Raw genomic sequence first — 13,183 nt, forward strand, 5'->3', positions numbered from 1 at the left:
TTAAAAGCTTCAGATCTCACAACCTTTTTTCCTATTTTTATAAGCAATAAGAAATCTGTGTCAGTATTGACTACTACTTCCGCAATAATTTTAAATGCACAGGAATTATGAACAGAGAGAGGTGATTATAAACATACTCATCTATGTAAATCACAACTTATCTTCTATAACTCTCTGCATAATGCTGTTTTTACATACATTTCAATAGATTATTTATTTAAATTATATTTTGCAGTCATCAAATGTCACTATGCAGTTGTACACCACAGAGCGGTTTAACAAAACTGTAATCTATACTTACCACACTGTATTCCTCATGTTGTGTCTCCAAAGCTGCATCATCATTTTTATAGCAGTCATAACAATGATGTTTTGATTTTTCCTCTCCACAATTAAGAAAAAATAAATAAAATTTAAAATTAATTTGCAGGAGCACCATAATAATATAGGTTAAAATGATGCAATGGCAAATCAACTAATCAAAAGTATCTTGTATACGCAAAAGAGATCAAATTTAGGTAGCATAAAGAAATGAAAGCCACCACTTTCAAAACTAGTCATTTCCCTTCCTGTGAAGGGAAATACAGATAATAACAAAAAACTGAGTATCCAAATATGTTCTTTTTACAAAAATCGGAATATCCAAATATGTTCTTCTTCTAAATATGTTCTTTTCTTTCTTTTTCTTTTTAAATACAGACAATAACATAAATCTGAGTATCCAAATATGTTCTTTTTCTCATTCTCTCAGAAAAAAACAAAACCCACCCACACATGCTATTTTCTGTAAATAAATAAATAAATAAATATCATTCAATAGTTAATGGAATTAAAAATATCTGTGTCAAACTACTTGAATGTATGATTTTTCCTTAAGACTGCAGGGTAATCCTATGATTTATATTACATACCAGTAACTTCAACAGTTTGAAAAGGAAGTACAGAGTCTGTAGCACCATACGACTTCAACAGTTCTTTCATTTCTTCATCACAAGCTTGATTCAAAGCACTTTCTCCTGAACCATCCCTCTCATTGGGATTTGCTCCATGCTGCAGCAGAATCCTGGCTGCCTATTATGTATTTTTGTTATTGGTACAGTGGTAATTCTTGTTGTGGACTTACTATACAACTACATGTGTTATATCTAACATACATCACAAATAATACAGGTTCTCTAGATACTCTAGAGAGTATATAAGTAAATAAGATACTCTACAATCATTATACCTGCAATACAAATTAAAAAATCCCAAACAATTGGCTATTGTCAACACAGATTTCTATCTTACATTTCTTGCATTTTTCCATTAAAATACACAAATAACTCACAAATTTTCACAAAACACATAATTTTTATAGTACTAATTTTTATGATTTTATGGTAATACAGAACAATTACAAAACACCATGTATCTAAATTAAGAGGAGCTGGTCAATTGCATTAAGACCAAAGCGCAGAATAGAAGTGCATTTCTTCCTTCAAAATTGGTTTCGGTTTCATGCACTGGTAATTTTTTTCCTAGTTCCAAAATCTTGAAGTTTGCTTAATCGCAGAATGTGGAAATCAGATTAGTGGCATCAGTGGAATCATCTACTCCCTGAATTCAAATCATATGAAAGTACTGATGAGGTCAGACCTTGGTAAAAGAATTTTCATATGTATGACTTTTCAGCTTTAGCATTTCTTCTTATTTCTTACACTCAGAGTGCAGGTAAGTAGGAAAATGCATCAGAACAAGAATGCTGACTCAAAGTTCAGGATGTTCTCTTGTTGGTTTTCCCCCAAAATACTGCATAATACACTTATACCTTTGCAAGAATCCTACTGATAGTTTGGCTCCAAGCCTGTGTGAATTCATCCCCTTTGTTTTACCCTTGGTCACAGAAAAAGATAAATGTGATGAAATATGAATTGTCCTGACAGAAATAGAAGAAGTATATTTGAGCCAATTTGGCATCACCTTTACACTTAGTTCCCCAGAACTCACTCTGTCAAAAGAACATTTTCTTTATTTCTGTGCAGTGCTGGGCACCACAAGTCAAGAAGAATGTGAAGGTCCTTGAATGTGTCCAGAGGGCAACAAAGCTGGTGAAAGTGCCGAGAGACATGCTCTGTGGTGAGCTGCTAAGGACTTTGGGCTTGTCTAGTTTGGACAAAAGGAGACTCAGAGACCTTACTGCTCTCTGCAGCTTCCTGAGCATGGAAGTGGGGAGGGAGATACCCATCTTCTCCCCCTGGGGTCCAGCAACAGATGAGTTGGGAATGAGTCTAAGCTGTGCTAGAGGAGTTTGCCTGAGAGGAGGCAAATGCCCCAAGGCTGTCAATGGTTAAGGAACATTTGGACAATGCTAATATGATTTAACCTCTGGTTGGCTTCCAAGGGATCAGGCAGCTGGAGTAGAGGATCACTGCAGGTCCATTCTAATGAAAACAGTCTGTTTTACAGAACCACAGAATGGTTTGGGTTGGAAGGAACCAGTTAATAAAAAATTGTTTCTTTTTAAACAAGACCAGAATCTTTTCTTTACAAAATTTTTTTTTTTACAATTAAGGTAGTGAGACACTGAAACAGATTGCCCACAGAAGTTGTGGCTACCCCATATCAAGAAATGTTTGAAGTTTGGTAGGACAGGGCTTTGGGCAAGCTAAGCTAGTGAAAAGATGTCCCATCAATGACAGAGGCCGTTATGGCTACGTGCTATTCTCCTCTCCTGCTTAAGCCACAACCACCAGGAGCAGTGGTGATACATGCATCCAGCCTACTCCACACTTTGGGGGGGGAAAAAGGGCACTGTCAACAGTGACCCAGGCATCTTATTGGTGTGGAAATATGACTGTGAGTCAATTACCTTACTTCATAAATAGTGCCCAGCCCGGGGCCCCTTGAGCTTTCTCACACAGTAATGGGCTGCACACCAGGATCTCCCTTTGAGTAGGGACACATCTCAGCATTACTCCTTGAGGCACAGAAATTCCTGTCACAACAGATTCTCCATAATTGATGCTAAACTTTGAAATCTTAGCTAAGTGATAGAAAGGATTGATTGTGAACGTACAGTCCTCTAGACATAAATTGCTGATTGAGTCTGGAATGAAGTCTGAATCTAGCCACCTGAGAAGGAGTTTAGAAAGCAAGGGGGTCCTTTCTGAACATGGTGACTCAACAGGAGGTTCCCTCCTTACAGCTGGAACCCTGTTTCTATGCAGTAAACAACAGAATTGTGGTAAACAAACTGTCCCATTTATCAGTGAACTTTGTTAACTCACTGTTTTATATCACTAAAGCATATAATTTGTTCTCTCTTAAGTGTGAAGTGCATCACTCCCATCTGCGGCAGCACTGAACTATCAATAAATTGATAATGTTCAACTTTAATACTGTTTTTAAGAAGCCCAAACCTAACAAAGAACCACAGGGAGTTTCTGAATTTTTATGATTTGTCTGTTGCATTAAACAAGTCAACTAACCATAAAATTTCAACTGTCACTACTGAAGAATATTTTTCTCTGATTTTTATCACTTTAAGGAATACTGGTTTATTTCCTAAATGCAAACCTACACTAAAATTATGTTTGTAACTTCAATGAAATGTGGATTTTGCTTCGTGGACCCTCTGCTGGAAATTTGTGTTAGGAAATTTTATGCAAAAGAAAAATATACCTCCAAATAATTGCCTGAAACAGCATCGTGTATTGGTAAAACACCACAGAGACTTCTGCTGTTAACATCAGCACCTGCTTTCAGTAATTCTAAGATCACATCAGTAAATCCTCCATTAGAGGCTTCATGAATTGCTGTCCAACCTAATAAAAGCAAGATAACACAGTATGCATCTGATCTGGAAAGATCCACAAAGGTCACTAATTAGTAACTCAACATTTTGCTTCATTTAAGATAAATCTTACACAAATAATCATCAGGAAGGTAAATGATTTTGTGTGCACTCAGTTTACTTCAAAGAAAAACTCATCTAATATTAAGCAGAAAAACATTGTTTTCTTTTCTACTGCAGTAGAAAAATGATAGAAGAAACAAAATTGGAGTAGAAAAACTCTAAAAACTCAGGAGCACAGTATTAATAATCTGATTTCTAATACTAGAAGCATTTTATAATATTAAGTCTGCCAGACTTGATAGTATAGAATAGTATCCATTATGAGACTATGAAAACAGAAAAAAGCTATATATTTAGGTAGGAAAAAGCAAAACATAATCTTGTCATCTGTTTTTTTCCTTATTTCTTAAAGAAATAAGACCTGTCTGAATGTGCTTCACACATGCATATACTGATGCACATAAGATCCACCAAACTCAAAGTTCATTTCTGTACACATTTCTGAAAACATGCTCTTCAGCAGAGTAAAAAGACCCTCCTGAGAAATAGTCAGCATTACCTCCATACTGACATGAAAGTTATGTATTCATTCAGTGTGCTTGCACTTGTTTAATGGCTTCCTTTCCTCCTCAAAATTTTAAGCCAATAATCTGTAATTTTATTAAAATTATGCAAATGATATATACATGTCTATACTACAGATTATGTAAAATTGTAGTATAAAACAAGTTCATAAGGGAGTAATTTTCAAACCTGCATAGTCCTGCTCATTGACAGAAATTCCAGATGATATCAGAGTCTTCACCAAAGACACATCTCCTCTCTTAGCAGCAATATGCAGCTGAGTTTCCCCTTTTCCATTTCTCCTAATTTTCATCTTTCTCACAGCTCCTGTCTTACAGGTACCAGGTACAATTACAGCTGCTTCCCTGGTAGATTCTAAACAGATATTGGGTGTTCATTAGAATTTTTTTCACAAAGAATGCTTAAGTATAAACAGAAAATTAAACTTCATAATTCATTTGAATTACTGTAAATGTAAATACTCTTGCTTTAATTATTCAATAACATTAAGTGAATATAACAGAAAGTTAAAAGGTACTGTGGTAGGTCCTGTGCAACAGGTCAAATGACAAGCGGATCCTACACTTAAGAATTTCCAGTTAAAGCCTAGATGATTCAACAAGGGTACAACAAATTAGGAAGGCACAACAAAGGTAAGAAGGTTGAAATTTTATACTGTACAGAGGTAGAGAATGCGTTAGGTTTCTCCATGGACAGCTTTCAAGTTACCTGGCTGCTAAATACAAAAACTACACATGTAAAGGTATGTAAAAAACTATAGAAGTGGAGACTTTATATTGCACCACTCCTTACCAGTTGCTTATTCTGTATCAGGGAAAAGATAGGTGTGTGATTTACATATATGTGAGATATAAAGATATAGATATATATATAGATATATACACACACAAATTATACATATATATATACATTATACATATATATATATATATACACACACACAAGTTCTTTTACAGCTGTGATGTGAAAAACTTCTTAGATTTAATAGTAGATGTAAGCTGCTTCTTAGGAAGTAGATTACAAGTCTTTGAGTAATGTTTAGTGGCATAGATAATCTATCATTTAAACCTGTGCACAATTGGACCCATAAGTGCAAATAAACTTGATTTATTGCCTTATTGGTTCACAAAGCAAACAACATTCACTTTAATGATATCATGTGGTCATCAGAGAGGTTCTAATTCTGAAGCTTCAGGTAACAATCTACCAAATTCTAAGACATACAACAGAAAAAAGAGATTAACAAAGTACTTATTATATATATTGAGTAAGGACAACCCCCTCTTCAAACTGGTACTAAAGAGACAGGACATATAAATCTTTCAAAGCTCTATCATCCATGCTAAATTTTTTCAAACTCTTGTTCCTTTTATCATACTACCCAGATATTTTTAAGAGTTTACGGTATTCTTTTTATGATTTCTTGAAAATATGTAATTTATTCAAAGAACATAGAAGCTTAAGGTTTTCAGTGAGCATTCTGCAACTCTCATCCATGTTTTCTTTGCTCCTTTTATAGCTATGAACAATTAGTTTATGCATCTTCCTCATCTCATCAAACAAGCTCTTTTCTAATATATTTCCAGTCAGCATTACCCATTAGTATCAAACATCTTCTGCACTTGACACCTGCCTTTCTTCAGGCACCTCCTGCCTTCTAGAAAACTGGCTTTTCCAATGTTTCATTCAAAGTAAACTACGGAGCTTGTCATACAAGACTATTTGGAAGAACATGAAAGACAGACTGAAGTGATAGTACAGACAGACATACAGTGAGGATATACCCATCATGGTTTTAAATCAGCTCACTGTAGGCTGTTCAAACCTGTGAGAAAGCATTCAGGCAACCCTTTTTGCACTGACACTGCTTGGCCTACACTGTATAGGCAACAAGAAAAACTCAAGAGCTCCTTTTTTAAGTGAAAACTTGAGATTCTAGAGCACACAAAGCCCATCACACTATTAAAACACTCATCCAATCTAAGACCTACTTCACCATAAGATAATGTCTTTTGTCTAAAAGCTTCTGAACTCCCAAAGCAATCATCCACTTTCTGATTCTTCCTTTTCTTTCCTTTGGATTCATAGGAGAATGTCCTAGGGATTTTTTACAGACATTGAAGGAAAAAAAAGGGTACACAACAGCCCATTAAGCTAATGAACCTTAGCAATATTGGCTGCAAGTGAACAGAAATAATTGCAAAGTTTTCCAGTTAAATTGTCAAGCACAACAGTTTGCTTCATGGCTGTTAGGAAACATTTGCAAAAGCATGATGGGACATTGGTTTCTGAATTGCAAAATGCTGGTTCTCTGTGGGATGCATTGCCAGGTGGGTCACGAGAAGGAAAGATCCAGATCTTGGCAAATACAAAGTCCAGTCAGCACAGTACAAAGATAAAATGAAGAGATTATGGTAACTAACAATCAGGTTGGATTAGGCTGACATACCTCAGCAACTTCAAGGACATTGTCCTTCAATACATCCACATGGGTCTGTGAGCAATTATTTCCACAGGTTGAACTATAAGAAAAGAAGCAAGCTGTTTGTACCTTCCTTCTGTATAAGCAGAATGGAAATGTTGGAAGCCTAGTACGTGACTGACTGTAGATGAAAGTGACACTGTGTCAATTGTGAAGAAAATATTTTTATTCAATAATAGAATAATATAAGGAAGACCAGTGGGACACAAAAGCAATCAGATGGGATAAAAAGGCCAGTTCATGACAAAAAAGTGTAAGAGAGCAAAAAATCTGAAAACCCCACAACTAAGAAAACATAATCCCATTTTTCACTTTATTTCTACAGCAATCTGAATGCCATTGTCCTGGACTCCAAATTTATTATGGCCTTCAACTGTATGAAGGGCTATACTTTCTTGCACCACCTCTGAAATGGCAACACTCTCTTGGTATGAAAGGAATAATTAAATTTATCAAATAAAATATCACCTGAAGAATCTCTTATGAAGAAAAAAGTAGTCTGGGACATGCTACCCCAGAGAAGACCAAAATATAAGACACATGTTTGAAACAAATATTTTTAAAATCATAATGGCACAAATAGAAGGCAAAAAAGGTTTTAAGAGTGAAGGGATCCTATTGGAACTAGAGGTTCTGGTTTTAGTAGGTCTTGAGTACCATAGTACCATGGTTCTCTCATTCTAGAAAGAACCAAAGTACACAATGCATGCCAGCTTTATCAAAAAATCTGTAAGTGAAAATATATAGAGGTTACGATGAGCTGGAGCAGGGCTCTACTGTGATCATAAGGCTACAAGATAAATGCAAATTTTAGACATGGGATGAAAATGCTAAACAAAAAACTGCATGTGCAGGCAGAAGAAAATAGAACTACCAGAGGATGTTAGATCCTTATTCTCATGGAAGTAGGTTTCTATCTATACTATAGCTAACCCAAAGGTACCAGTACAATCAGAGTCTATGCAGATTGGTGCCTGATGAGGCTACATTCTGTATGTTACCATATTCTACAAAATATAAGTTGATCTTTGTGTGCCAAATATATGAAGAGGCCTGTTCTTTCATCTGTGACATGTAAAACAGTTAACTAAAGACCAATCAAATGTTATTTTAAACTGCTGTTTATGTAACATACTTAAGTAAAGATAAGCCTAAAGTTCTCACTTATGATCTTGCATCCCGTCAACGACAATGCTGAAAGACTGATCAATGTAACATAAACAAAATGTGCATTCTGTAAAATGGAGCGCAGATATTTCTGGAACAACTTAGCTATGCACTAGAGTATTTGCTCAACTTGCTATATATTTCTTGCCAAACTTTCCCTCATACATTTCAAAAAGCCTTCCTCGTGTACATTTGGAAAAAAAACTCCACTGATTTATAAAGTATTAACTTTTCACCTGACTTCTTAGATGTTTTTTGTTTTGATGCTTGACTCAATTGTGATTGATTAGATGAAAACTTCTTATTGCTGCTACTGGAATATGAGGCAGCCTTTGCTTTTCGGCTTGTCTCCTGAGGATTTGCACATGCTGGTTCTGACTCCTTTGTCTGTAAGGAAATCTATCAAAACAAAGGCAAAGAGAGTTTTAAACTCAGGGCTGATCCATTAGTTTTATTTCCATTAACATCAGATTATATTTGATTTGTCAAGTTTTGCAACAAATTACTCTGAAGGTGTTCTCATATCTGTATTTAGACTCCTGTCACTCAAATTACTGCTATTACTCTGCTTGAGACTGTGTTGATCCCTGCCACATCCTGTTGTAACTTTAAAACAGATATATTGTGAGAGGAAGTCAAAGCAAATCAGTATTGACTGAGAATCAAGTGCTCTTACAGCACTTGACTTGGATTGAAATGGATTTGTAAAGGATTCTCAAAACTTGACTGAAAGCTCACACAGTCTTGTACATCTGTATGCAAACTCTGAGATAAGGAGTGCTGACTTAAAAAGGCCATGGAACAGAGATGACATTGTTGAGAGATATTGAACTAGAAACAAGTTTCAAATGATGGCCTTGCAAAAAGACCAGATATTTTGGAGAATCAGAACTGCGAAAGATGCATTGTAGCAAGAACACGTGGGGTAAAATAACAGGTGATTGGTGTTAGAAGTATTAGCAGCACTGTGCGGCAAAAGCCAATATGGTGAAAAGCATTTATAAGGTACTGTAATCAGGAAACAGGTTAGTTTCTAACAAAATGGCATAGAGTCTTACATCTCTTGTCTCACCCTTCTACGAGATTGATAATGGAATTAAATCTTTTAAAACTCCTCTCTCAGTTGCCCTGTCTCTGTAGAGCTAGGATTTTCCACTAAACAGTCTGAGAATGTTGTGCACACACTTTGTCTGCAGAAACCATGGATGTGAGATAACACAAATCAGTGATCTCCGTCCTTTTACAAAGGAATTGCTGAGCTTCCATCAGTGCTGCCCTTTTACTCTGCAAATGAATTTTCACTGTACCATTGCTGAATTACATTCCTGTCGCAATACCACCTGACAGCTCAGTTGCTCTACAACATTAAGTGGGAGGCAACAATTATGAACAGATACAGCAATAGTCTGGCCCATTTCATTAGGCCCATCATGAGGAAAATATGCTTTCTTTAAAGCTCCTTGGATTGTACAGGGAACTATACTTGAGGTCCATATGACATGAGATAGTATTTCTGAATAGTTTTACTCTTCGTTGTAGCCTCTGTGATAAGAATAGCCTTTTTTGATCTTGTTGTTTAATTTTTTTAAATTTTCTGCCTTCAGAGAAAAGTTCCTAAGATCTTTATTACTGTGTTTTCCACCTGACTTGTTTTTCTGCTTTGTTTATGTTTAGCAAAATTTCCTTTGATGCTCCAGTATTATCATGTTGAGGTACACTTGCATTTGATTCTATCTCCAAACCAGGCGATATCATTAACTTCATTTTCTGATAAATTCCTTTATTATATACTAAAAGAAAACTGTGCTGCTATAAAATTAACTGATTTCCTCTGTGCTGCTTTTTTGAAGTACCAAGAATTTGAGGACCGAAGAAACGTGTATAATAATGAAAAACTTCATGGGCAAAATAAAACAATAAATATTACTGAAGTGCTTTAAACTCGTATTTATTTTTGAAAATTGAATTAATTTGAATTAATGCCTTTAAAACTGCCTTGCTTTTGTGGCCATAAACCAGAGCTCTAGTTTCATATTTCTGACAAGGCTGTCTGCAATTATTCCAGGAAATTACAAAGAAGGGTAAATAAAACATCAAAACCTCACAGAATTAACTCATGGTAATCTCAAAACCCATCTGGTCCAAAGGACAGTGACTATCTAGCATTAGCCTTCTGATTACTTTATACTGGAGAGAGAACCAGAACATACATTTCAACATCTGACACAACTACTGAAATTATCAGTTACAAATCTATAGCAACAGGTTTACATAATTAAATGTCTACAGCACCATCTTTATCAATCATTTAATGTTTTAATGCATAATCTAAGACTACACACCATAGATGCTGCTCCACCAGAACATTTCAAAGGATGCGTAGACTGTACAACTGTGAGTAACAAGGACAGTTATCATCACCACATAAAACTTCAAAAGCTCCAAAAGATGTATCTATGCACTCTACATTGTACATTTCAGATATTATCTGTTATCATTGTTGAAAGGAAGAAAATAGAGAGAGAAAATGCAGCTCTTAATGCTAAAAGCTGTTGCACTATATGCAAACACCGACCCAAGTGACTGATCACAGTCTTGTCTTCACATGAAGCACCAGCTCCCTCATCCTGCTGAGACCTCACAGCATAACTGTGCAACACCTACGCAAGACAGTGTGTTCCCAACCCTTTTCTCTCAAAACCCAGCACAACTTACTCTGCACCGAGGCAGGACATAATTATCCTACTGCTACAAGCCAGGCAAAAAAAGGCAGTTTCAGTAAGGTTTCTGCAAGTACGAACAGGCACTGATGTACCACACTTCCTGTAGTTAGCTCTGCAGCACTTGAAAAAACACCAAGAACCACCTTCCATGAGATGCTGCCTGTTTTGTATCATCATGAGGCTCTACCTTACCCCAAGTACTAGTAAGGATGAACCTAACATTGACTGTCACTCTCAGTCCCTGCTGGACATATCTAGTACATTGTGTGCTGGAATTGAAACATACTTCAGAAACAGTCATCTGCTTTAGTTTACCGAAGACTGTCAGCAAACTCCTAACAATTTATAATCAAATCAGATTTCTTCGTAAAGATATACCTGGTGCTGATTTGTATCTTCTATACACTGAGCATTTAACATCTTTGAATCATCTCCACCTGAAATGAAAATGAAAGACAGAAAGAAACCAAAACTGAAGAGATTGTAATTTACTTTATACTTTACATATACACTGTCTTATGTCTACAGCATTGCATGTAACATTATTTACAATATTTAGCTTTCAAGAAAAATTATCAGGCCCGTAAGGGTTTTATTGGAATCTAAAACATATCAAGATATAAAATATTTATCAAATTTTGGAGTCTAATCTTTGTTGCAAATAGCATCTTGTTCAAATGTTTCAAATTTTCTTGATGGTTAGTGTCCTGAGCAATTCTTTTTGAAACTTAGCATAACCCCTGGCTCCTCTCTGTAAGACTTCAAGTGCACTTCAGGAGACCCAAAGAATCTCAGAGCAGAAGGCTGAGAGCCCTCACTAGCACCCCACCTATCTAATCTTCATGTCACCTGACAGCTTCTCAGGGGCAAGCCTGATATCATCCCAGTCTCTCTTCAAGTCTAGTTTTGAGCTCTATCAATGAGCCCTTCTAACTTATGAGCAAAGACCTTCTTCCTTCTCTGAGAAAGGTGAATGCCATCTGACACCAGAAGGCTTGGGGATATCCAGACCGTCCCGTTACTGAAAAACCCACAATTGTGGCAGTGACATTAGCTACAGAGTCATGCATTAACAGATGGGGTTTGTCTGCTTCCAATGTCCCTGCTCACAACTGAAAAAAGTGAGGAAAAAATTGCCTGTCTGAAGTCTCTTGATTATCCCTGGACTACATGTTAAAGCCATCCATGTGGAAAAGCAGTAATGGATAATAGGCTGAGGGATGGGGACTCTTTTTGACTTACACATAATACAGCCCACACAGTCCCATGGGTGTCCATGGTCTTAATCCTAGCTGTAATCAAGGCTTACGTTGTACCTGCTTCTGATCAAACAGTCTCCTCGAAAATTTCTTCACAATTTCACAAATTCCCAAGAATGTACAAGACCCAACTCCCTCCTTAGCCAATCACTAGCTCTAATCCAATGTTTTCCTTACAACTTCACTAGCTGTTACCTACAGTAATATTTTCAAGTGCCCTGCCCTATCAGTAATTAAGGCTTGGCAACCCCTAAGTTCTAGATCTAATAGTAGTTTCTCATTTTTTCTCTTATGGATCTTTCAAAATTCAGACTTTGTGCCATTTTAAAACCTAATTTTATCTCTATCTCTAAACCATATCTCATCCATCAGCAAGTCAAGCAATGCTGCATCTTCCATTTAGATAGATAACTATTGTGTTCCACATCCTCATTTCAACTTTAAAGGTAACTCCCGCCCAAGAAAGAGCTGGAAACTTACACTTTGTCAATGTACAGCAACTGTGGAGGGTAAGGAGTGCTCACTGTTAACACAAGACATCAGACAATGAAGGCCATTGAGGTATTAGCAGTAATTAAGGAAATATAATCCAACAGATGTTCTAAATTTCTCCATTTAGCAGTAATGCTATGTCAGAGTAATTCTTTCCTACCTGCTACTGAGTATCTTCTGGATTTTGCCACATAACTTTCAAGAAGTTTCACCATAGATGGGTTAGAAGCTTCCTCTAATGCACACTTTCCCATCTGATTCTTTAATAAGGGATCAGCTCCATACCAAAGTAATAAGTTTGCCACCTAGAAAAATAAGGTTTTCAGATAATTTTTTTTCTGATAGTATTTTTCAGAATCCTTATACAGGCTTCTCTCTCTCATACTTGACAACACAAGCAACTAAAATCAAATCTCTCTTTCTTTTAGTTCATACACACCAAGCATTCCCCTAGATGCATCATTGTCCTAATAGCTCTGTTATTTTTATGAATTATTCCAGTTATTTTTACAATTGTTCCATTGTACCTGATGCCATTAAAACAAGGTCTCTCAAAATACAGGGAAGGATTCATCCTCCCATAGCTCTTAATTGGCAAAAAATAACAGGTGATTTTAGGGCTTGAGTCAGCTTATCC

The 13,183-nt window shown here is 36.2% G+C and overlaps 1 protein-coding gene across 1 annotated transcript in view; it reads right to left on the bottom strand.

Annotated features, from left to right (window-relative positions):
• The window catches only part of ANKRD31 (ankyrin repeat domain 31), a 61,996-nt gene that overhangs the window by 25,452 nt on the left and 23,361 nt on the right, over nt 1-13,183 (bottom strand). Inside the window, 7 exon segments of the mRNA XM_059492000.1 lie at nt 302-384; nt 912-1,071; nt 3,664-3,806; nt 4,592-4,777; nt 8,309-8,471; nt 11,174-11,232; nt 12,707-12,851. Coding sequence (XP_059347983.1) covers nt 302-384; nt 912-1,071; nt 3,664-3,806; nt 4,592-4,777; nt 8,309-8,471; nt 11,174-11,232; nt 12,707-12,851 — 939 coding nt within the window.

Source organism: Ammospiza nelsoni, chromosome Z (genome assembly GCF_027579445.1).
Source record: "Ammospiza nelsoni isolate bAmmNel1 chromosome Z, bAmmNel1.pri, whole genome shotgun sequence".
NCBI lineage: Eukaryota > Metazoa > Chordata > Aves > Passeriformes > Passerellidae > Ammospiza > Ammospiza nelsoni.